Source organism: Rhineura floridana, chromosome 7, assembly GCF_030035675.1.
Source record: "Rhineura floridana isolate rRhiFlo1 chromosome 7, rRhiFlo1.hap2, whole genome shotgun sequence".
Taxonomy (NCBI): Eukaryota; Metazoa; Chordata; class Lepidosauria; order Squamata; family Rhineuridae; genus Rhineura; species Rhineura floridana.
The window spans coordinates 21461708-21487043 of NC_084486.1; the positions used below are offsets into that span (position 1 = coordinate 21461708).

Consider the following 25336-nt stretch of genomic DNA (forward strand, 5'->3'; position numbering starts at 1 on the left):
ATCTTGGGCTACCTTAAGCATAATTTTCGTTTTTAATAGGGTTTTGGCAATGTAGGTTTGCATTCCATGAGGTATCTTCATCGCTATGGTGCAAAATGTGTTGCCGTTGGAGAAAAGGATGGTGCTATCTGGAATCCTGATGGACTTGACCCAAAAGAGCTGGAAGATTACAAACTGGTATGAAAAAATTGTTCTTCATTTGATGTTTCATTGCAAATTTGTATAGTAAAAATAAATAAAATCTTGACAATGGGTAAGATATTAAAAAGGATATTCTGGCAGCTATTGTGATTAATAAAACAGGACTCTGCATTAGAAAGAAGTGCTTAGGCTAGATCAGTGGTTCCCAACCTGGGGGCTGTAATCTTCAGGGGGGCTGCGAAGTAATCCAGAGGGGCCACAAACAGTAAATAAATGATTAATTATTTTTTAAAAAAAGACTTCATTCCCTAGACACTGTCTGCTTCCCACTGCCGCTGCAGACAACACCTCCCCCTTGCTTCAAACAAGAGGGGAGGACTTTTGCTGAAGCACCAGAGCGTCTTTCAGGTGCACTAAAGGCAGGTTTAAAAATAAAACATGTGGCAGATGCCAAAGGAGACTGAGGGTGGAGCTACTAGGAGGAAGAGGGGATTACTATCACCGACTCCCATCTCCTCGCACTGCTGCTGATTATGACACCCTTATTCAGAATGAAAAGAGAGGACTTTTCGTGAAGCAAAAAGAAGCAAGGCTACTTTCTCTCTTCCTTCCTAGCAGCCAGACTGCCTGCCTTTCTGGGCTCTTGATTCACTGCCATCTCCTTTAAAATAATTTTCTTATTTGTGAGGCAGCCTAGATCTCAAATTTGGCCCAGATGGAGCCAAGGAGCAGTGAGGAATCTCAGGACTTGCTCACCCCCCATGTCTGAGGCCAAGTGTGTGCCAGCATCCCCCCCCTTTCTTCCACCTACATTCTGCCCACCCAGTCTCGCTCTCCAAGATGCTGCAGCAGTTGAGGGCTTCCCCCCTCCCACATGCCCAAACGCATGCAAACCTGCAGATGCTTGCAGGAGGGGCAGGTGTGTTTGTGTGTGTGCATGTGCTGATCTGTCTTCTGCTCCACTCTCATTCCCCAAGTGTATGCTAACCAAGTCATCAGTTTTGATGGTCATCCCAAGGCCTAAAAGCCCCCTACTCAATCTACCCACTCTTTTGTCTTCAAAATCTAGCATCCCCACCACTACTACGTTGTTGTTGTTGTTGTTATGATAAAAGCTCACCAGGTTGGCTGAGGTTAGGGTCCACATACTGCAACTGAAATGAATTTATTTAATTATTACTGCATTTATATCCCACTTTTCCTCCAAGTTGCTCATGGTGCTGCACATAGCCTCCCCCACTTTCCATTTTATCCTTACACCAACCCTGTGAGAGGTGAGGCTGAGAGACTGTGTCTGGCCCAAGATCACCCAGTGGGCGTCATGGCTGCATGGGGATTTGAACCTGGATCTTAGTCCAACACTGTAACACACTGGTATTGGGAGACAGGAGTGTACATCTTCAGACTGGGGGGGGAGGGGGATATCAATTTGATAATCCTTTGCATTAAGAAAAGAAAGCAACACCTCCCTGCCGGCAGGGAGCTTTTTATGGAAAGGGATATTTGCAGATGTTATTTTGCCACCCACAATTTTATCAGAAGCTAAACATTGTAACAGAAGCTAAAATTAGTGGGGGGGGTCATGACATTTTTTGAGCGTATAAAGGGGGTCCCATACTTATAAAGATTGGGAGCCACTGGGCTAGATCAGGTGATGTTTATCTGCTGCACTGATATGGTTTCCTGGCTGATAGAGACATTGAAAATGGTTCCATATATATCAGTTAGGAGTACTTTGCACTCAGATGTGCAGCTTTAACTGTTTTCTTTTGTTAATTTCACAACCAAAAACTTTTCAGGCAACAAATATTTACTAGCTTATCAGTTAGAATTTTTTCCCTATCAAAATACACTACAACGTTAGAGTTAGGAAATGACAGAGAAAATAATTGCCACCCAGAATATCCTGAAAGAAGTCAAGGATGTGCTTGACTAGAACTCTGTACACTGCAGCATTTTGTTGTAAGTCCCACTTGTAGACTTGTCTTTGGGAAACTATTGTAGTAATTGCAGCTACTCTGTGGTGTTGAATAAACATAACATCCTTGCATAGGATCATGTAATTCAGTTGTTGCTGGTTGTATTTATGAATCGCGCTTCCTCCAACAAAGCTTGGAGCAATGTGCACACGGCAATGTTCAACAAAGGATAAACAGAATTATATGTATGATTAAAACAAATACAGAACTAAAATATTCATAAAGTAAGTCATTTAAAATACAAATCACACATTCATGTTCAGGGCAAACATTGCCATGTCAGACTGAAAAGGCCTAACTAACATCTTTAATTCATGTCCTGAATCCCAACAGCAAAGGAGACAGGTGCAATGTCACGGGAAGATCATTCTAGAGTCAAGGCCCCACTACAGAGAAGGCCCTTCCACAAGTCCCCTCACCATAAATCCTCATGGGAACTAGAAGGAAAGCCCTCTCCAATGTTAAGGATTGAGTTGTCTGGAAGACACTCGTCTGCAAATACTTGAGCCCTAAGCCATTAAGGGCTTTATAGACCATTATAAAGACCTTGGGTTGGGTCTAGTAGTTACAGGTGGCCAGTGCAATGCTTTAAAGAGAAGTGTTATAATCTCCCATTGTGCTGCTCTATTTGATAATGTGGCAGCTACATTCTGCACTGAATGCAGCTTCTGGGCTGTTTTCAAGGATACCCCGAGGTAGAGCTCATTGCAATAATCCAATAATCTTGGATTGTTGAATCTTCTGTTGTAATTGAATTCATTAGAATGAGATTTTAACATCCCCCTTGTTTCCAAATAGCAACATGGATCGATACTCACCTACCCAAAGTCACAACCCCTGGACTGCCACATCCTTGAAGCAGACTGTGACATCCTCATTCCAGCTGCCAGTGAAAAACAGTTAACAAAGACCAATGCCCACAAGGTCAAAGCAAAAGTAAGAGGAATACAAAAGCTAAATGCTTGATAATGGGTCAAGAAGTTGTGAACTTTCTCCTCTCTATATGGGCAAATTATGCCATTTTATTGTGAGCTTTTCTATATTAAGCTATAATATATATATTTTTCTTGCCAGATAATCGCTGAAGGTGCTAATGGACCCACAACTCCAGAGGCAGATAAAATTTTTCTGGAACGGAACATCATGGTTATTCCTGTAAGATTTTCTTATACTAATTGTAAGAGCTCGTTAAAATATATGCTGCTTTGATATGTTCCTGACATGCCAAAATCTGCTTTAAAAATGCTTGTTAAAAACATACCTGTTTTTCATACAAAATACCTTCTGAGAATATGAAAATCAACATTAAAAATGGTGCTATCAATCCAAATCCCCATTGATTCTAATGGAGCTAGATTGTACACTATAAATTTCCATTTTCTCTATGGCAAGCATAGAAAGGAATGTTCATTTGGCATAAGGATACATCACACCTTGATGCACAACTGCCCTTTCTGTAAATTGATAAAAAGTACTATGGAGGTATAAAATTACTCAGGGCCTAATTAAAAATAAATTTTAGGCAAGGAATCTAACCTGGTTAAAGAAGTTTTGTATCTCACACAAATAACCTACAGATGCGATAGCCAGATTTAACTTCTGATTAAACTTTCTTTTCATTTCTGTATCTGTACAGCTGTTAAACTCTAAAACAGTAGACACAAACAGATTGTGGAGTATCACTTAGCTTAGCTGGAAAGAAAATAGAGAGGAGTGCAGTCCCTTAGTACAGTGCCCACATCTGATCCACCCTCTGTCACATGCTGTCTAGGCTCAGCAAGCCCCTGGTCTCAGTTGTGCTACACTTTTGTCCTATGCTCCTCGCTGTGGCTTGACTTGGAACGTAGAGGGAAAGCATCGGCCACAAAGAATCGGTGCCACAACATTTCTTCATGTAGAGGCCAATCGAGATGCAGGGTACTGTCAGCAAATCCTTTTCAGCAGATTGTAGTAGTTGGGCAGGGGTGTAGGAGTAGAAGCAGGGTCTCTGGTAAACTGGTCCCAGGCTGTATAGGGTCTCATATACCAACAATAAAATCTTGAATGTGACCCAGTAGCATATTGGCAGCCAGTTCAATTCTCTCAGTAAGGTGTTATATTCTCCCATGTGTGCTACTGGCTGCTGCCACCTCTGCTTACACACTGTCAGGCCAAAGCGGAGATAGCTCAAAAGGTATCTGCTAATACCCAGGAACTGAACCCAAACTGTTGGTAGCTGTATTAGCTACCAAACTGGAATTTTCAGCAAGCTTAATCATTCATTTTCCAAAGTGATACTAGAATTAGTTATATTAACAATTTCTATCTGCTTGTACAGCATACTTACCCAACTTACTGTCTTTTGCAGGTTTGAAGCTGAATTAACTTGTCTAATATGTGCTTTTCAGTTCTTATAAAAAACTTCTCAATTTTGTCCTATGCAGGATCTTTATTTAAATGCTGGTGGTGTAACTGTGTCTTACTTTGAGTGGCTGAAGAACCTGAACCATGTCAGCTACGGTCGCTTGACGTTTAAGTATGAAAGGGACTCAAACTACCACTTGCTAAGTAAGCATAACAAGTACTACACACTTTACACAGATGCAGTAAGAAATTACTAGGGATGTGCATATGCCCAACAGAATCTAGGGCCTCGGAGAACGCCTGGTTCAAGCTCTGAATCAATTCAGGGGTGGGGCTAATATTTAATTAGGGTTTTTAAAACCTAATTAAACATAAGGTTGGGAGGGGGGGTGGAAGAAGGAGAAGCTACATCTCCCTCCTCCCCACACCCCGATCACATTACAAAGCACCTGTAGGAGGATTCAGGTCTGCTTCCCCAGTGCCTTCCCTGCAGGGATTGTGCTTGTGAAGCAGACCCCTGCAGCCAGCAGGATTGCACCCTCTGCTCACCAGCTGGAAAGCGGAGTATTCAGTCCTGCTAGAGTCTAACTTCCGAGTGCGTTCTCTGCGGGGAACACACTGGCAGAGCGGATTCCTACAGCCAGCATAAGTGAATCTTCCAATCGCCAGCTTTGACAGCACACAGCTGTGCACAGCCAAAGTGCACTATAGGGCTGTTTGAAAGCTCTCTTGCAACCAGCCCCACGCTACTCTTTGAAGAGGCTGCCTCCTTTCCACGTGATGCCCTGCCCACTGCAAGCCCCAGATTGCTTCAAGCAGCCTGAGCCAGGGCTGTCTTGACCTGACTTGATCAAAGCCTTTATCTACCTGAATCAGCCCGCTTCAGGCTTTGGCCAAATCTGGTGCCCTAAAAATGGCATCATCATATATATATATGTACTAATAAGCTAAATTCTCTGTTGGTTCTTATATAGCCAAATGGCACCCTCCACGCAGAAGAGGGAGGTATCAGTAGGCTCGGGGAAATCCCACAGCTTGTAGAAGTATAAAAAATCTTTAGAAAAAAATGCTAAGTGGGAGGGGGAGGGGAAGATCTCTAAAGCAGCCAAACTGGGACGCTCTGTGGTCACAGAATGCTCATTGCCTGCGGGTGGGGATGGAAAACCATGGAAAAATGCCAGCTGACTGGTGGGGAATATACTGCAATCTTTTGAGAGAAGATGTGGCTTGTTACCTTAAAAACTTAAGAACATTTCACACTACAGTATTTTGTTCAACTAAATTAAATTTCTAAACTAGACCCACTAAGGTGAAGCTTGTTTATAATAACTTGTTTTTGTATGGCATATTGCAATACATAGAATAATATTGCCAAAAAGCCCTGGAATTGCAAATTAAGAACACATGAGAATGAAATTTTCTATTCTATAGTGGGAAGTTTATAGGTGGTACTGAAAAGCAAATTTCATTTTAAAAGTGGAAGTAGATGGATTTTGTTTTAAGGCTTGGCAGGAACTTAAAGAAGGTGGCTCATGACTTAAAACATACCATGGTTGTCAGCCCTTGAATGACTTCAAAGTTTAGATATAGCTGGAATCTTACAGCAGCAGTAATGGCAACAGAGGGAGTAATTGGGATATAGTATCTAAAACTATTTCAGTATTAGAAGTAGCAAAGTTGATGATTCTGAGAGACTGCTAAAATCTACCTTCTGATTAAACTAAGGCTGCACACCTACTAGGGAGTAAAACCCACTGAACACATCAGATTTCCTTCTGAATAAGTGTACAAAGGATTGCGCTGTAACTCTGGCCTGAAACGTTCTTCATTTAAAAATCTTGCATCAGAAAGAAGTTAACTGATTTATTTTCCCCTCCTTCCAGTGTCTGTCCAGGAGAGCTTGGAAAGAAAGTTTGGGAAACATGGTGGAAGTATTCCAGTTGTGCCTACCGCAGAATTCCAGGATAGGATATCTGTAAGTATCCGCTGAAATATTTTGCCTGTTGCATATCTGGTCAATGCTTACCCCAAACAAGCTGGCTGAAATGGTTGACTGTGTGTTTGGAAGTGTCTGGGGTGATTTCAGAATCGTCAGGCTAGCTTGGGACAACTGGTCATAATTGCAGTCTAAACTGATTAATTACCATCTGAGTACTCTGCAGTAGTACTGTACTGAATTATTTGCAATATAAACAGTTAAATTAAATGAATGTATGTTGATCTGGATCTTCTGGTTAGCCAGCAGTAAAAGATTATTCAAAAACTGACAGAGTTAATCAGTCCCTTCAACAGTAACATTAAAATAATGGCTGATCTCATATTAACCACTGATGGGGAGTTCTTTTCAATATAGGGTGCATCTGAAAAAGATATTGTCCATTCTGGTTTGGCCTACACCATGGAGCGTTCTGCTAGGGTATGTATTCCATAAACAAAGAAACATTAAATGGTGTGAATGCCTTATCCCAGAGGTAAACTGCGGAAGCATATGACAGAATGACACTTTCCCTCCTTCCTCCAATTTCCAGGTTAAGTTGGTTATTTTGATATGGGCATCTTCATACAGGTCTGTAAATGGAGCATTGTTGTTCTAACAGTGTTCAGCAGAGAAATATTCTTTCTGTAAATTTAGCAACTAATAGTGCTAAATTTCTGCCTGATTTCAGGGTGTTCTGCCTGATAAAGTGGTTGGGGAATGGAGCTTTACCCTATGGGAGTATGCTGTATTGTAAGCTCAATAATAAGCTCTCTTGAGCACAGTGTAAATATCCTTAACCAGGCTGAATAAACGGAGAGCTTTCCTGGCTATTGCCATCCGTCTGGAATGGCAGCTGGCTAAAGGTGGTTTGGTCTGTCATCAGTTCTGTGATGTGGGTTGCTCAGCCTCTTCAAGGATTAGTGTAGCTGAATCTCAGGGCCCCAACATGTAGACATTTGGTTGCAGAATAAGTAGATCCCTGAGCTTAATAAATCATAGAAGTATTCGTCTTGCCACTTTATTGGCTAGCTCATACAATTTAGAAAATGAATACGAAGCCCAGGCTCATTTGGGAGTATTATATCCATTGTTTAGTGGCTTCTCCAAGTCAAATCCATTATAGTACTGTGTTGTATTACATAAGAACTTAGTAATTGTTGTGCACTCACACTGTAATATTTTTCTGTTCTCTAGCAAATCATGCGTACTGCTATGAAGTACAATCTAGGCCTAGACCTGAGAACAGCTGCCTACGTCAATGCAATTGAGAAGGTCTTCAAGGTGTACAATGAAGCTGGCCTGACCTTCACATAAATGGATAGTCATCTGCTTCAGACAGGCACCCTGTTGTGTACCCTCTTCAGAAAACGTATTTCAAGTTTACACATAACCACAGAAATCCCTCTATTCTCAATTAACTATAATGGATATGATTCTCAGTTGACTTCAGTTTGAGCTAGTCTTTTATAATAAAAAAACCCAGTGGATTTAGGGCTTCATGCCAAGATATATCTACAGGTAACCATCTGCACTTGTTTTGGGTGCAGGGGTGGGGGGAGTTCTAAGTATTTTCTTGCCATGAAATTTAAAAAGGTACCTTTTACTGTATGATTTTGTGGTCTTGCCACAATAAGCAACCTAGCAAAGCTTCAGATCACAGAACTGTGTACCATTGGAGCAAACATCTAACTATTCATGCACTTTGGTTTCAAACAATAACTCTCCTAGCTTTGGCACTTTGAATAAAGGCCTTGGATGATCAATGCAGTGGCATTATCAAAGACAGAATGGGCCTCCTGCAGGGAATAACTTTGATAGGATTCTCATTTTTAGCAGCACCATAGACCTGGTTCTCTTTAGGCAATGTGTGTGTTTCTTTCTATAATCTGTGCTCCTGTTACAGAGATGCCTTTAAATCATGTACTCACCTTCATTTGACTCAAGTACTACAAGGTGCACATAAAAAGATGGGTTCCAGGAGCTAGTATTTTTATAAACTGAAGCAGTAACTTTGTTGTACAGGGATCCAGTGGAATTATCTCTTGTGTTTAATCTCATCACAGCATATTCATTTTTTTTTAAAAAAAGAATTGAAATGTACTTGAGCATAATCTTAGGTAGTCCAAAGAACTTGTCTCTTTTACCATTAGCTATTGCCTCAATGAACAATTAAATCACTGGCAACAAGGAGGTAAGCTGCTACTACAAACTTTGTGTAGTGTCCTAACATGCTGACTTTCTGTTCTGTTTTTGGAGGTTTGCATATTCTGAACATAAATAGTTTAATAAAGAGGGTCTTGAAGCAGGACTGTATCACAGTTTTGAGGATTCTTGATAAAGTCTTTTGGCCAGAGGAGTCCTATATAAAGTGCCAGATATATTTATGTAATGAATATGAATGTTTTTTTAAAAAAAACCAAGCCCTCCCAGAAACTTGTTTTTTTCTAGCTACTTTGTACACATGACATAACATGGCAACAAAAGCAATTATTAAAAGCTGACCTTTCCAAAAATATGCTGGTTTGTGTTTTTCATAGCTTTTCCCAACATCGTGAGAGTTAAAAAGTTCAGTGTAAATAGAATGAAGCTTGAATTAGGCTGAGAATGCTTCAGCCATCTTTCATAGTATCAGGCTTGCAATTAAGGATGAGCAGAATTTTTTCCTAGGACTGGCCACAGATGAAGGAAATTCCCCACTCTGTGTGATTTCAAGGGCACATGGGGTTGCCTCCAGATCAGTGGTGTATCATTGCAACAGCAGCGACTCCGGTGCCACTGCAATAATGAGAATTCTATTCCTTGGTTCAGGTAAACCAGAGATAATTGGGAGTATTAAGAACAGAAGGCTTGTTGTGCTGGCTAGATCCATCTGGTCAGACCCTATGACAGTGGCCAGCCATGCACCCTATAGAAGAACATAGGCAGCGAAAGTAGGAGTTAATCCCTGTTGTCATCCCAACACCTTCAAGAATCTCATCCTTCATGAATGTTTTTAATTTTTAAAGTCATCTGTTAGTAACCATTAGTAACAAATTTTGTAGGTTACACATAAAAAAAATTGTTTTGGGATACTACAAAGGAGTTATCTACATTTTATCCATGATGGCTGTTCAACATACATAAATTCTTTTTTGGTGTTACAGTTATCAAGCGGTGAGCACACATCTGTGAACACCCCCTTGAGTTATCTGAAATCTGTCTTCCTTTCCTTAAATTTTGTGTTTCTTCCTTGACCCTTTTCCCTTAACATTTCAGTTGTGCAGTTTCACACAATCAATGCTTCCCTCAAAGCATTAAATGTTTCTAAATGGCTATTGCGAAATAGTTTCATCTGAGTCTTTCGCACAGTGGGGTGGGGAGAGTCCCCTATGCATATAGAACTGTGTGTGTGTGTGTGAGACCTGAAGCATATGTTCATATCTGCCTTTTGTTGATGTACATATCAAGATCCTCCGTGGCGCAGAGTGGTAAGCGGCGGTAATGCAGCCGAAGCTCTGCTCACGGCTGGAGTTCGATTCCAACGAAAGGAGGAAGTCGAATCTCAGGTAAAAGGGGTTGAGGTCCACTCAGCTTTCCATTCCTCTGTGGTTGGTAAAATGAGTACCCGGCATATGCTGGGGGGTAAAGAAGGGCTGGAGAAGGAACTGGCAATCCCACCCCATATAAACGGTCTGCCTAGTAAATGTCGTAAGACGTCACCCTAGGAGTCGGAAACGACTCGCACTATAAGTGTGGGGACACCTTTACCTTTATATCAAATTGCACATTAAGTTTGCATGCATGCTTATATGTGCACTTCAGACTCTCACAACAAATATGTGTGCACACTTCTACCCTCTAGGGCAGCGTTTCCCAACTAGTGGGCCACCAGACGTTGTTGGACCACAACTCCCATCAGCCTCAGCCAGCATTGCCAATGGTCAGGAAATATGGGAATTGTGGTCCAACAACATCTGGTGGCCCACTAGTTGGGAAACACTGCTCTAGGGGGTTCTCGATACAATTGTATTGAATCACTGTTTAAAACATGTATATCATTCATTATAATGAAACTGAGTTTTAAATTAGTTAACAAAGCAATGTAAGATTTATAGCTTCACTTTTAATGAAAGTGTAAAGAATGTCTTATATGCAAAACATTTGAAGAATTTCCAGTTTAAAGGACTGTTCTGTCCTTTAAATGTGTATAACAGATGAGATAAGTAGTTAGGTTGAAACGTTCTTCTTTTCTTCACTCTGGCCAAAGCTTTTACCCCAGGCATTTACCTGGCCTGTTATATTTTGTGTAGCCTTTTCACCAGCATCTTGTGCAGTTTTGCAGACATCATCTACCACTTCAAAACAAAAAGAAAAATCATTTAGGATGTGAGAAATGCCTGACTCCATATGTGGTTTGCCTTATCTATAAGACATAAGCCAGATTTCGACTGAACATCAGGAAAAACCTCCTAACGTTAGAGCAGTATGGCAATGGAATCAATTAACTAGGGAGGTGGTAGGCTCTCCAGCACTGAAGGCATTCAAGAAGCAGCTGGACACCCATTTGTTGCGTATGTTTATCTTGGATTTCTGCATTGAGAAGGGGTTGGACTTGATGGCATTATAGTCCCCTTCTTACTGTTCAGTGATTCTATATAGAACAGTGTTGGAAGTGCCAGTATGCCTGTAGGGAAAAGTCCTTTGCTGAATCATTTTGCAGTATAAGGAATGCAGGAAGCGGACTAACACCAGTTCAGATTATCTAGCCTGCTGTTGTTTACCCTGACTGTTCCTTCAGGGTCTGTGGCAGAGGGTCTTGCTGATTAGTATTTTGCTTTCTGATCCTTTTTTAGCTAGAGATGCCAAAGATTTAACGTGACATCTGCATGCAAAACATGCACTTTTCTGACCGAGGTTTAATCCATCCCCGGAAAGGAGCTAGAGAATGCATATGAAGTGCATCATGAGGGTTGTCGACTTCTGATTTCATGAACACTGGCCGTGGACAGCTCACAGTGAGATTTGGCACATCGGAATAAAGTTGGGTTTTGGCGTTTTCTGTACCCTGATACTGGTTACCTGAACAGGAAAACTGGCATCCTTTGTTAAAAGTCTGAACTGGAGAAAAAATAATGAATGCGGAAGGTGTGCACCAAGTCTCTTCTACATTTGTAAATCATCCAGATACCATGCATTTTGAGCATTACCCAGGTTATTAGAAGGATGCCTCCTTACCTTTCTGACCTGCTTCAGCCACTTGGTCCAATACTTGCTGCACAGCCTGACCTGCTGCATTAACTGCAGGAATTTACAAAACAAATCACAGAAATAGAAAACTTAATTCTCTGATCCCAGATCCTGAGGAATTGTTTAGCAGTTAGGTCATTCTTTTTTACAACCACCATGTGCAGAAAGAGGTGGGAGGCTACTAAGGTCATATTCAGTGCTATGTATAGTTTTGCGTTAAGTACTTAAAATCCTGCACGTCAGCAATCCAAATTCTCTGCTAAGAATCTGAATTCTGGAGCCTTTATAAATATTGTTGCATAACTGCTTAACATTTTACATTCTGTTATTTTACGTGCTTGCATAATTCTGGTTGCTATTCAGGGAACGAGGCAATCAGCCTATGCAGGGCAATAAAGCGCTACCTCCACAGCAACTCATTCAACTACCCCTTGGATTTCAGATACTTTTCACAATTTCAAGCCTACTGGTGCAATCATAAGGGCTAGAAGCTTGCTCTTAAAAGAAAAGATGGCTGAGTCTGCTGAGATCCTTAGCCAGCTAAATTATGCAGCCAACACCATATTCTGCATTCCTCCAGAATCTAAGTATGTACACAGCCCTGCAAAAAATAAAAAAGATTTGCTTAGGAAAGCAACTGCGATGTTGGTGTTGATGATTTTCAGTGCTTGTAATTGAATCAGCTGATATAAATGCAGTTAAATAAGCAAATATAAATAAAAGTGGGAGCTGGAGTAGTGAGGGGGAGTGTTTCTGTAACTGCACTCTTAATCACTGACGTCAATGAGATTTGCTTTTCAGTAGATATTGAAAAGCATCGGGCTGTTCTTAACCCATACCTCTGTTGCCTCCCTTATGTCAAATACCATGCACCTTGATGGTATATCCTACTGATATTAATACCAAACTCATTCTTATGTCAATTCTTACTTGGCCAAAAGGTATCAACCATGCACAAGATGGAGGTATCAGCAGAACTTGGACAAGTCTAAAAATATTAGGGAAAGCCTAAAAGGGTGGAAGGGGACCAAAAATAGCCCAATAAAAACAGCATGCTTAATAGGGCAAAATCCTGTCTGACAGGTGGGTGCGGGATGGAAAATCAGACAGAGAATAAATGGAATGGAATATCATGGAAGAGAGTGTGGTTGACTGCAATCCATAACAGGAGTAGTCCACACTGAAACTCTTTGTAAAAGGGACCACATACAGCAGCCTTTCCCAACCAGTGTGCCTCCAGATGTTGGACCACAACTCCCATCCGCCTCAGCCAGCATTGCCAATGGTCAGGAAAGATGGGAGTTGTGGTCCAACAACATCTGGAGGCACACTGTTTGGGAAAGGCTGACATACAGTATAGTAATAACCCTCAAGAAGGGGAAGCAGAGCTATTGCATTGGTTCTGCTGAGAGTCCCAACTGCTTTTGGTTCTTCCTTAACTGTCGGCTAGCAGTAGGGATGGGCGAGAATTTTGATTCAGATCACACTTAAAGCCAAATTCACCAAATTGCACTTTCCAAAACAATATGAGAACAGAAACACAGCTATTCTTCAAAATTTGCACTTATTTGAATTTTCCAATGCAGGTCACCAGCCAAACGTATACATAAATGCATATATTAAGGGGAAGTGTGCATAAAAATTGATACGTGTGTAAATAACATTGCAAAAATGCATTACATGATGTGAAATGGCTTGCAAAAATGTGTACATTAGTCAAAACTCTAGAAAAATGTATTTATAAATGCTGGAGAATTTTCACGATGATTAAAAAAAATCACAAATTGCTGCAGAACTGTGGAGAAATAAATATAAGATTGGAAAAATGAGAAATTGGGAGAACTGAGACTGACAGACTTTTCCATCCATAGCTAGTAGCAACCATTTCATCAGGCTACCTGAATTGCCTAGCTGGTCACTCTGTGAACTGTAGCTTTAAGAACTGGTGCCTGGGTTTGCTTTTTTCTTCCTTCACCTCCATTTTCCTTTTGTTTCCTTAGACTGTAAGCCTGAGGGCAGGGATTGTCCTGTTTTTGTTTTCAGTTGAACTCTAAGCTGCTGTGGCAGCCTTTTTAGCAGAAGAGTAAAATAAAAATAAAACAATTATCAGCTGTAGTAAGTCCTATATTTTCCCTGGATGTTAATATATATGTCAGTGTAGGATGACTGTGACAGTCAATATACTGTTCTAAGGAAGTCATAAATCTTCCACGTTGCCCCATGTCGGAAGGTTTGTCTGTTTTCTTACCAAATCCCTGTGCCTTTTGACAAAAACCTCAGACAAAGTGTTTTCCAGCATGTTTATGTTGGGGAAGCTTCATTTGCTGAATTTCTGTTTGGCACAGATACTAAAAGTTCAGAAGGTCAGCTCAAAAAATAAAAGAACCCAACATTTTGGAGAAATAAATTACAGTCTCCTTCATCCAAACTTTATAATGGCTGCCAATTTTTCAGACAAGTGCTGTAGATGCCCTTCAAGAATAGCTTCATTTCTAAGCAATAGCTGATGTTTCCGAACATAGTGCAAAAGGTCTTCTGATTTTTGCAGGCTAGGCAATTTTCTGGATAGTTGACAACCCCATTATATATATAATTCATTTTATTTTGGAATTCTAAGGTGACATTTTTTTCTTGATTGCAAGCCTGGTATAAAATGGTAAACTAACCCTGATGAAACAGAGGCTTTCTTGTTTAGCTTTCTGGACCACACCCTTTCATAACTTTTATTTAAAGGTCAGAAAAATTATTGGAGGTGGTGCAATTCTTATAGCAGGAGGAAAACCAAATGTGTTTTTTCCTAGTTTCTGTAAATAAGAAATACAATGTGTTCTGAATGATTCTCACAAATGTCAAGTCCATGCACAGCAAGAAAACATTTTTGCCTGCAGTGCTTCCATTTTTAATTGTAATTGAAATATGGGCAATGCACTATGGCCCTTTTTTGTACCCTGTTATGGAGGAGAAAATAGACATTATTTTTTGGGCGTGGGGCTGTATTTTCTCACCAAGAAAGGCCAGGTCCAAAATGTCCTCTTGAAATCAATTTTATTTATATTTGGTTTCTACCTCCCCTTATCCCAAAGGGCCTTAATAAGAAAGGAGAAAGATGCACATATATGGCAACACAAATAAAAATAGCTCACAGGGAGGTTTGCTAAGTTACCAGAAAAAAAGACCTGATCTGCCCTTGTAGAAGAACTTGTGCAATTAATACCCTTGCACTTAGATCCTTCTCTCCCCCCCCCGCCCCATTCCATTTACTGAAGCATGATCTGCAAAACTCAGCAGGTAAGAATAGGAAATTATGTTATATGTGATCAGACTACTTGTCTATCAAGCCTAGCAGTTCTGGGTGGTAGTAGCTCTCCAGGGGTTCAGGTAGAGGTCATTCCCATCACCTCTGACCTGATCCATTTAACCAGAGATGTCAGGGATTGCACCTAGGACCTTCTCCATGCAAAATGGTTTAAAGCTTTTTTTTGCAGCATAGAGATCAACTTTTATCACCAGTTAGTAACAATGGCACTTCAAGCTATTCTTAAAACAGCTAAGGAGGCTGGTGAAAAAATTAGCAGCCCCAAGTCCAATGCTGTAGCTGTTTAAAGGTAGATCTTCCAGAGACTGAAAGGTAGAATGTAGACCCAGAAGCTCTAAAAGAATAGAAAGACAAGACATAACCGGAGTGTCCTTTACCTGTGTCCTGTGCAGTGGTCCCTGTCAGTTTTTTTGCTTCCTCTGCAAGATTCACTTTAAACATGGTTGTTTTTGTGTGGATGATCTTCTGCTTCCCACCTGGTAGATCCCCAATCAGTTGAGGGACAGACACTTTCCTAAATGAGTTCAATCCTCTTTCCCTGCTCCCCCAAAGTGTGGGCTTTTATAGACTGGAAAAACTCCTCCCAACTGGGACCAAAAAAAGCCTGCAGGGCTCTGTTTTGTGACTAACTCCTAACTTCAAAAGCAGTGGAGGGATGTTTGGAATTATTGTATTCTTCCCCCAAGAGGAAGGGTGTGGTTTGGCTTGATTTTATTTAGATCCAAAGTAGTTTTCCATAGCTGCAAAAGGAGAGAAGGTTTCAGATTGGCTGGTAAACCAGCTGTTATGAAACATTTCCATCATGACGGCTTTTGGAATAGCCGAAGGTTACATAAGGCTACAATGGAATAACATTATATTTCAATGTACGGAGTGGGTGGAAAGGACACTAGTGCAGTGGTACTAATTGCTCCTTTTGGTAGTGCGCAAACTTACAAACCTTTTGACCAAACTTAATGCAAGTCTGCCAGGAGCTTGATTAAACCTTTTGTTTTTGGTAGCCTGGCTGGAAGTACAAAAATGGGGAAGAGGGTATTTAGCATCTGCCAGCCCTCCAGTCTGGACTGATAAATCCTGTTCAGTCTGGCAAGTCACAAATTGTGCAGACCTGCCTGAATTTTGCCTTTCTGGTGAATGCTACGAGTTAATTTTTCTCCAATGGAAAGACTCCTCTATGGAAGAGACATGCTCAGTGGTGCAGAGCACATGTTTTGCTTGCAGAAGATACAATGTTTAGTCCTGGCCAAGTAACAGCTGATCTGCAAGATCTCTTGCTGGTGAGTCACTGCCAGCCAGACTAGACAATACTGGACTAAATGGACAGATAGTCTGACCTTGGCACAAGGCAGCTTCCTATCCTTGGGTCCAGCCCTTGGTGATTATTAACAGCCATGACATGTTGAGGCCCAGTATATACAGATGAATTCTGTGTTTGCAAAGGAGTGGCTTCACACGACCAGTTGATGTGGCATTTGCCATGTGCTGTACTGGTCACAGCCATGTTACTGAAGGTTACCACTTGTGTGATGAGAGGTTGTATCTCTAACAGGCAATAGATGGTGCTGAAAAAAAAGATGATGAACTTTATGTAAAAAGTGGGTGAAGGCTTATTGCAGAATTCTGCCACAGTCCCAAAGTTCCTGAACTAAAATTCAACTTGTGCTTGCATTAGGACCCAATGTTCACAATCTAGCATGTAGGTCATCTTTAACTCTGGATTGATTCCAAAAACAACCACCAGTTGGTGGAAAGAAATGGGTAGCAGATGTCACACCCTTTTCCTGCTTCAAAAATGAAGCTGCAGGCATGCGATGGAAAGTGTTTCATAGCTGACGAATCACTTCCTTTCCTTTTCATCAACTTTCAGTTTCACGTACATGGGTCTCTGATGGCTGGGGTTAAACCATGCAGATGGTTTCAGCATAGAAGCCCTATATTTTAATCCAGTGGACTCAGTTATTCCAGAGGCCAGAACTAGAAGCAATGAATGGATCTTGCGTGGAAGTAGGTTCTGGTAAACATTAGGAGAAGCTTCCTAAAGGTAAGAACTCTTCAGCAATGGAACACAATACTGTACCACTGAAAGTGTTGGGGTCTCCTTTTCTGGAGGTATTTATGCAGAAGCTGGATGCCCATGAATCATGGGTGCTATAATACAGGGATGAAGAACCAGTGTAATTCTCCATTTTTGGAGATGGCAAGTGTTGCCACCACTCATCATATGCTCAGAGGCACATGTTACCAAATTCTTCCAAGCTACACAGGAAGTGGATTGGACTGTGAAAGATAAACCCAAATTGTGTTTGCATTTTGACAAATTTGTAGGGCAGTATATCTCAGAGAGGAGGTCAGGTTTGCTGTTCTCCTGGTGCATTCACTAGCTGCCCAATTTCCATGCTTTTTAAAGTTTGGCAAGTTTGGGAGACCAGGGTTCGATTCCCCACACAGCCATGAAGCTCACTGAATGACCTTGGGCCAGTCACTGCCTCTCAGCCTCAGAGGAAGGCAATGGTAAACCCCCTCTGAATACCGCTTACCATGAAAACCCTATTCATAGGGCCGCCATAAGTCGGAATCGTCTTGAAGGCAGTACATTTACATTTTATAGGTACATTCTTAAACCGCAAGGTTTTTTGCCTGTTAGTGAATTTCCCTGCTTTTTAGTCCAGGAGGTAAGAAATGGGATCCTGTGCAAGTTTGCTGCAAATGGATTGATCACTTGCATGCTTATTGAGTTCAGTGGGATTTACTCCCCTGCAATCATGCTTACCACAGGTGAAACTGACCGTGGGGGAGGCGGAGGGGGATAGGAGCAGGCAAAAGGTGAAGGAGGTGGGTAGGTTTGATCATTTGCATGTTGATTGAGTTCAGTTGGATTTACTCCCATGCAATCATGCTTAGGATAGGTAAAACTGAGCATGGGGAGGGAAGCCTGGAGTGGGCAGGGGAGGAGAAAGAAGGAAGAGGGGAGGAGAGGAAGAAGGGAGGAGGAAGGGAGAGGAGAGGAAAGGGGAAGGAGGGGAAAGGCAGGTCTGATCATTTGCATGCTTGTTGAGTTCAACAGGATTTACTCCTGTGCAATCATGGCTAGGATAGGTAAAACTGACCATGGGGGAGGAGGAGGGGGGAGGGGGACGGGAGAGTAAAGGGAAGGGGGAGAGGGGAGCACAAGGAGTTGGAGGGGAAAGGAGGGGATTGGAAGGGGAGGGGGAGGGGTGAAGGAAGGAGCAAAAGGGAGGTAATGGGAGGGAGGAGGAGGGGAGAGGAGGGCAGGTTTGATCATTTGCATTCTTATTGCATTCAATGGGATTTACTCCCATGCAATCATGTTTGAAAACGAAATGGACTGCCTTCAAGTCAATTCCAACTTATGGTGACATTATGAACAGGGTTTTCATGGTAAGTGGTATTCAGAGGGGGTTTACCATTGCCTTCCGTGGAGGCTGAGAGGCAGTGACTGGCCCAAGGTCACCCAATGAGCTTCATGGCTGTGTGGGGATTTGAACCCTGATCTCCCAGGTAGTGATCCTAGGATAGGTAAAACTTACCATGGGGGAGGAGGGGGGAAGGAGGGAATGGGGAGGGGAAGGGAGGGATGAAGGAAGGGAGAGGAAACGGGGAAGAGGAAGGAGGAGGGGAGGGCAGATTTTGATCATTTGCATGATTTTTGAGTTCAGTAGGATTTACTCCTGTGCAATCATGCTGAGGCTAGGTGAAACTGACCTGGGGGAGGGGGAGGAGGAGGAGATTGGGTGAGTGGGCACTGGGCAGAGGGGAAGCCCCTTTCCTTTCCAAAAGGAAAACATTGTGAATGATGTCATTGTTTTTCAGGGTTTCCCTCACTTTTTTATTCTACAGTAGGCACATGTAGCCTCCCACACAAATTTAAACCAAAGCTGTCCCTGGTTACAGCCACACCAGACTGTTATTTCATTTTAGGCAGTCATAGCTTCTCCCAAAGAATCCTGGGAAGTGTAGTTAGTGAAAGATGCTGAGAGATGCTAGGAGATGCCCTGTTCAACTCACAGAGCTTCAATCAAAGCGGCTGACTGTTAAACCACTTTGGCAACTGGAGCTCTGTCAGTGGAATAGTAGTCTCCGCTCAGCATCCTTCACAAACTACACTTCCCAGGATTCTGTGGGGGAAGCCATGACTGTCTCATGTGAAATCAAAGTCTGGCATAGGTGTGGCCCCCAGATTAGGCAAGCCCAGCAGCTGGGAGTCTGGCTTTTAGAACACTGACAGTTGGTTCTTACTGAGCATGCCTGACATTATCATTGAGTTCAAGCAAAAATTTCTTAAATTAATTAAAAATCAGCCAGTAATTTTTTTAACTTTTAAACTGTAGAAGATGAAGGTCAGAGTATGGGGCAAGGTCAGTAATAGGATTACAGGTACTCTGTGAACATGGCTGATTTTTAATTAATTTCAACATATTATGAGAACCAACAGAAAAAAGTCCAAAAGGGTTCTTTCTCTCTCTCTCTCTTTTTACACTTTGAACTCTCAATTCTCTCTAACTGTTTTGTGTATCACCATGAAAATTTAGGGGGTTGTTAAGCAAGCGTTTCTGAGTTGAGGACTATAAGTTTTGTAAGGTTGTGTTTTAAAATGAACTTATGGGAAGCATCAGAATGGCATGGGGGGTATTTTCAATTTAACATGGTTTTAAATTGTGTTTTAAATGGCGCTGTTGGATGAAACCGATTATCTAGATCCATTTCAATCGGGTTTCAGGCCCGGTTTTGGCACTGAGACGGCCTTGGTCGCCCTGTTTGATGATCTATGTCGGGAGAGAGACAGAGGGAGTGTAACTCTGTTGATTCTACTTGATCTCTCAGCGGCTTTTGATACCATCGACCATGGTATCCTTCTGGAGAGGCTTGCAGAGTTGGGAGTTGGAGGCACTGCGTGGCAGTGGTTCCACTCCTACTTGGCGTCTCCAGAAGATAGTGCTTGGGGAACACTGCTCGACACCGTGGGTACTCCAATGTGGGGTCCCACAGGGTTCGGTCTTGTCTCCCATGCTTTTCAACATCTATATGAAGCCGTTGGGTGCAATCATCAGGAGTTTTGGAGTGCGTTGTCACCAGTACGCTGATGACACGCAACTCTACTTCTCCTTTTCATCTTCTTCAGGTGAGGCGGTCGATGTGCTAAACCATTGCCTGGATGCGACAATGGATTGGATGAGAACTAACAAACTGAGACTCAATCCTGATAAGACTGAGATGCTGTTGGTGGATGGATTTTCCAATCAGGTGGTGGATACATATCCTGTCCTGGATGGGGTTACACTCCCCCAGAAGGAACAGGTTCGTAGTCTGGGAGTCGTTCTAGACTCTTCCCTGTCACTTGAGGCTCATGTAGCCTCTGTGGCACGGAATGCGTTCTACCAACTTCGATTGGTAGCCCAGCTATGTCCCTACCTGAGTAGGGAGGACCTTACATCAGTAGTACATGCTCTGGTAACCTCACGTTTGGATTACTGTAATGCGCTCTACGTAGGGCTACCTCTGAAGACGGTTCGGAAGCTACAGCTGGTGCAAAATGCGACGGCCAGACTGCTAACAAGAATGAAGCGGTCTGACCATATAACACCTGTCTTGGCCCGCTTGCACTGGCTCCCAATATGCTTCCGGGCCAAATTCAAAGTGTTGGTACTAACCTATAAAGCCTTATACGGCGCGGGACCTCGATATCTGTCGGAACACCTCTCCCGCTATGAACCGGCTCGTACACTACGGTCTGCTCCGAAGGCCCTCCTCCGGGTTCCGACTCATAGGGAGGCCCGGAGGGTGGTAACAAGATCAAGGGCCTTCTCAGTGGTGGCCCCCGAACTGTGGAATAGTCTCCCTGAGGAGGTCCGCCTGGCGCCGACACTGTCATCCTTTCGGCACCAGGTTAAAACCTTCCTTTATTCCCAGGCATTTTAATTTTAATTTTCGTTAATGTATTGTAATGTCTGAAACTTGATTCTGAGCCTTTGCTGTTTTAGACTGTGATATTTGATTTTAGACTGTGATGTTTTTTGTATTATAGTGTATTTTATTGTATCTATGTTCACCGCCCAGAGAGCTATTGCTAGTCGGGCGGTATATAAGTTTTAAAAATAATAAATAAATAAATAAATTTTTAAAAGATATGTTTTTAAATTTGTATATTTGTTTTGAATGTTTTTAGTTATTGTAAACCGCGCAGAGAGCTTCGGCTATGGGGCAGTATATAAATACAATAAATAAATAACATTGTGAAATGCGAAAAATCCATGCTGACTATAGTATACAGCCACTCACGTGGCTGTACAATACACAATCAATATAAAAACATAATAAAACACAAAATAAAAACAAACATAAAACAAGTCAATGCAGCAGTATAAAAAGCCAGCATAAAAAAGCCAGCAAAGCACCAACTAAAAGCAATATTGTGATTGAGAAGTTGCTTGTACCAACAATTAGGAAATGTGAAATGGATACAATGCTACAACTAGAGCCAGCGCCAGGCATGACTGGGCCCTTGGGCGGCACCAGCATGCCCAAGGCCCATGGCACCATAGCCCAACACCCCCCCATACAAGTGGCGATGGGCTAGTAGACCCATCCATGCTCCACACCAAACTCTCGTGTCGTGTGAATGATGTGCTTGTGTAGTGCACATGCCTGCCATCACCCAAGATGGGGGGGTCAGCCCCTTAGGGAAGTCCCTGCCGCCATCTTGGGTGATGACAGGCATGTGTGCATAGTGCGTATGGCATTCACACTGATGGGAGAGATAGGTGGGGCATGTGTGCGGGCTTATTGAAGCCCACGCTTTCTGGATTGGGGGTGCCTGGGAGCACCCTCTCTGCAATCTGTGGCAGGGTTGGGTTGCAGGATCCAATGCTGCTGCAGATCACAGAATGGGAAAGCTGCCCTCCCACCCTAGGGAGATGCCCTTGAGGGGCCCCTCTGGACTGCAGGAGCCTTCGGCCAGGGCCTAATATTGCTGCCCTCTGGTGCCGGCCCTGCTACAACTTGTAACGCAGATAGAAATAAAGATGCCAACATCAGTTCACTCAATCATTTTATCTAAAGAGAGTAATGTCTGAGCATGTGAGAAATTATTATTATTATTATTATTATTATTATTATTATTATTATCTTTATTTATACCCTGCCATATTTCCAAAACTGGAACTCATGGCGGCTTCCAGATAAAAAATACAAATAATTAAAAACATACAAAGTCTACATTAAAATAAGATTAAACTATTTCCAATATTAAAACCATACACACATATAGCTAAAAAAGTTCAAACTAGTTTAAAAATGATATAATAGACATTAGCAATGCGGCACCCTTCACGCCCGATCCTTAGCCTTCAATTCCAAAGGCTTGTTGGAATAGGAAAGTCTTTGCTTGTCGGCGGAAGGACTGCAAGGAGGGGGTCATTCTTACCTCCCTAGGAAGGGAATTCCAAAACCTAGGGGCAGCCACCGAGAAGGCCCTCTCATGCGTCCCCACTAGTCGTACTTGAGAAGATGTGGGTATTGAGAGAAGGGCCTCTCCTGAGGATCTCAGGGCCCGGGCAGGCTCATACAGGGAGATATGGTCTGATAAATAGCCTGGACCTAAGCCGTATAGGGCTTTATAGGTCAACACCAGCACTTTGAATTGTGTCCGGAAACAGACTGGCAACCAGTGGAGCTTTTTTAACAGGGGGGTAGTATGGTCCCTGTAACCAGCCCCAGTTAGCTTTCTGGCTGCAGCACGTTGTACCAACTGAAGTTTCCGAACAGTCTTCAGAGGCAGCCCCACGTAGAGCGCGTTACAGTAATCTAAACGGGATGTAACTAAGGCATGTGTCACCGTGGCCAGATCAGACAGCTCAAGGAACGTCTTAAGTACACTGATTCTCATATACCAGATTAGGGAGAGGGGAAATGCATCCTTCTAGGATAAAAGCTGGAACTTGATAGAGACTTGAGTGCTGGCACCTCTTCTTTAAAAAATTAAATTAAATATTTTTTAGCCTTTTCTGAATTGCTGAACAGAGACTCTGCCGGGCAACAGGGTGACCAATGCTGCATTCCAAAGAATTTTACTTGGGAGTAAGCATCATTTAACAGGGTGAGGGCAGTACCAAAAAATGTAAATACCAGTATCAGCCTTTTCTATAGAGAGGTTTGCTTTTACATCTTGTATTTGTTCAGGAGAGGGAGTGTTTGGTGGATTTAAACCCCTTTATTCCATCCTCTATGATGGCAGGCAGACCCTCTTGTTGCATTCACCACTTAAGACATACCCTGAGACACAGAGGCAATGGAGATGAAGGCTGCTTCTCCTTGCTGACGCAACTCTATGGATAAGGGATGAAACTGCATGTGTTGATCAAGTGAGCATGTGCAGTTTTCTAAACTGCTAGATTCTGCATATGCAGTGGTGTCCCGAACAATGGAAGGCGGGAATAGGCTGATTTCCCACAAAATGGGCAGAAAACTGCCTCCACATTTTGCCTTGTATCTCTGGATCCACAAGGGTTAGAGACTTGCTTTTTTAAAAGATGAAAGCTTGGGAATCCAGGTCACTTAACTGGCTAAGTAGGCGCTGGGTAGCATGGCTAGAATCCAGGTAAAACCTGGCTAACAAGGCAACCTTATCCAAGGAGTCTTTTGGATGTGGGGAAGGAGAGAAGGCCAGAAATCTTAATAACATAAAAATATACATAGCAATACCTGAAATACCTTTGGAAAGGTAGGCATTTTGTTCTCCAGATCAATTGTTACCTTGATATTTATTGGTGCTCACTTTCCATGTAGGTGGGTGTCTAAAGTGCACTTTTAAGTTGCTAAGTATGTGTACTAGCCAGACAAACAACATGCCAGATCCCTAAAGCAAAGTTTGTGCTTTTAATGACAGTTTGCTGGGCAGGATGGCCTCTTACTCTTTTCAGTTTTGTGTTTTCCAAGGTGGAATACTGCTAGTTACCAATTAAATGCTCTGAGAGTGACAAAATGCACATTTCTTAAATAAATAAATAGGACAGGGAGAAAATTCCCCATATGTCCACAGTTTCAAAATTCAGTATCCATTAACAGTGCGCTTGCAATACAGAAATAATACACTTGGCAATAACTCCCTCCTATAGCATTCCTATAGCTTTAATAGTGAGAAGTGATGTAGCAAAAGCAATTAGGAGCTATAACGCAAGGTCTGAGCGCGTGATATCAATGAGATTAAACAGGAAACCTATTAACATAACCATCATCCAAGTCTATGCTCCAATGACAAATACAGAATAATAATAATAATAATAAACTTTATTTCTACCCCGCCCTTTTCCCAATAGGACTCAGAGTGGCTTACAACTAAAAACAACGCCATTAAAACATACAGAAATATACAATTAAAATAGAATTAAACTATGAGAAAAATTAAAAACCATAAAACATACGTTAAAAACAGCGGACAATTTAAAATAATAAAATCATATACTGTAGTCACCAATCCTATGACATTTAATCTTGGTCGTTCTCTATCCCAAATGCCCGTTGAAATAAAACAGTCTTTACTTGTCGCCGGAAGAAGAGGAATTGGAGAGATTTTCCGCTGATGTACAGGAAGAAATTGATCACACATCAAACAAGATGTTCTGATAATCATGGGGGACTGAAATGCAAAAGGAGAGAACACAGAAGAACTAGGAATTGTGGGAAAATGAGGCTTAGGAGATAGAAATGAAGCAGGAGAAAAACATTGAATTCTGTGAAGCCAATAATTTGTTTTTGCAAACACATTTTTGAGCAACCAAAAAGACACTGTATACGTGGACACCACCAAATGGTCAATATAGAAATCAAATTGATTATATAATTGGTAGCAGAAGATACAGAAGTTCCATATTTTCTGCGAAAACAAGACCAGGTGTAGACTGCAGTACACATCATGAACTGGTAATATCGAAAATAAGAGTAAAGCTAAAGAAGAACAACCAGCAATCATAATGCCAAAATACAATTTAAATATCCCAGAAGAATATAAAGATCAAATAAGGAACAGATTTGAGGCTTTAAACTCAGTTGACAGAGAACCAGAAGAACTATGGATTGAAGTCAGAGACATTATCACGGAAGAATGCAAAAAGAAAATACCTCTAGTGAAAAAGAGAGAAAGACCTCAATGGATGACTGAAGAAACTCTTTAAATGGTTAAAGAGAGAAGGAAAGCAAAAGCAAAAGGAGACAGAAACACGGTCAGAACCCTAAATGCAATAATTTACATTATTATTGCAATAATGCAATAATAATACAGCAACTAGTACACAGGGACAAAGAGAACTATTACAACAGTTATTGTATAGAAATAGAAGA

The 25336-nt window shown here is 41.9% G+C and overlaps 2 protein-coding genes and 1 long non-coding RNA gene across 3 annotated transcripts in view; 2 read left to right on the forward strand and 1 right to left on the reverse strand.

Moving 5' to 3' along the window:
- The window catches only part of GLUD1 (glutamate dehydrogenase 1), a 41689-nt gene extending 32735 nt beyond the window's left edge, over nucleotides 1-8954 (forward strand). Inside the window, exons 7-13 of the mRNA XM_061635017.1 lie at nucleotides 40-177; nucleotides 2919-3056; nucleotides 3195-3275; nucleotides 4544-4667; nucleotides 6347-6438; nucleotides 6817-6879; nucleotides 7636-8954. Of these exons, the coding sequence (XP_061491001.1) occupies nucleotides 40-177; nucleotides 2919-3056; nucleotides 3195-3275; nucleotides 4544-4667; nucleotides 6347-6438; nucleotides 6817-6879; nucleotides 7636-7755 (756 nt within the window). The 3' untranslated portion in view covers nucleotides 7756-8954. The remainder of the gene's footprint in view (nucleotides 1-39; nucleotides 178-2918; nucleotides 3057-3194; nucleotides 3276-4543; nucleotides 4668-6346; nucleotides 6439-6816; nucleotides 6880-7635) is intronic.
- Nucleotides 8955-10523: 1569 nt separating this feature from the next.
- Nucleotides 10524-15620, reverse strand: ADIRF (adipogenesis regulatory factor). Its single transcript, XM_061635018.1, has 3 exons — nucleotides 15361-15620; nucleotides 11656-11718; nucleotides 10524-10775 (listed from the first exon to the last, which is right to left on the reverse strand). Exons 1-3 carry the CDS (start codon nucleotides 15422-15424, stop codon nucleotides 10648-10650), a joined length of 255 nt encoding a protein of 84 aa, XP_061491002.1. The 5' UTR covers nucleotides 15425-15620; the 3' UTR covers nucleotides 10524-10647.
- A 1265-nt stretch (nucleotides 15621-16885) lies between these two features.
- The window catches only part of LOC133388343 (uncharacterized), a 31199-nt gene continuing 22748 nt past the window's right edge, over nucleotides 16886-25336 (forward strand). The window contains exon 1 of the long non-coding RNA XR_009763747.1: nucleotides 16886-17024. This is a non-coding gene — a long non-coding RNA (uncharacterized LOC133388343). The remainder of the gene's footprint in view (nucleotides 17025-25336) is intronic.

Excerpts from the sequence above, each read along its gene's own strand:
- ADIRF (XM_061635018.1), bottom strand. The coding sequence starts at position 15,424 with ATGTTTAAAGTGAATCTTGCAGAGGAAGCAAAAAAACTGACAGGGACC. Across the intron at positions 11,719-15,360 it reads GACCACTGCACAGGACACAG|TTAATGCAGCAGGTCAGGCT; the intron begins GTAAAGGACACT and ends AAATTCCTGCAG. Across the intron at positions 10,776-11,655 it reads GGCTGAAGCAGGTCAGAAAG|TGGTAGATGATGTCTGCAAA; the intron begins GTAAGGAGGCAT and ends TTTGTTTTGAAG.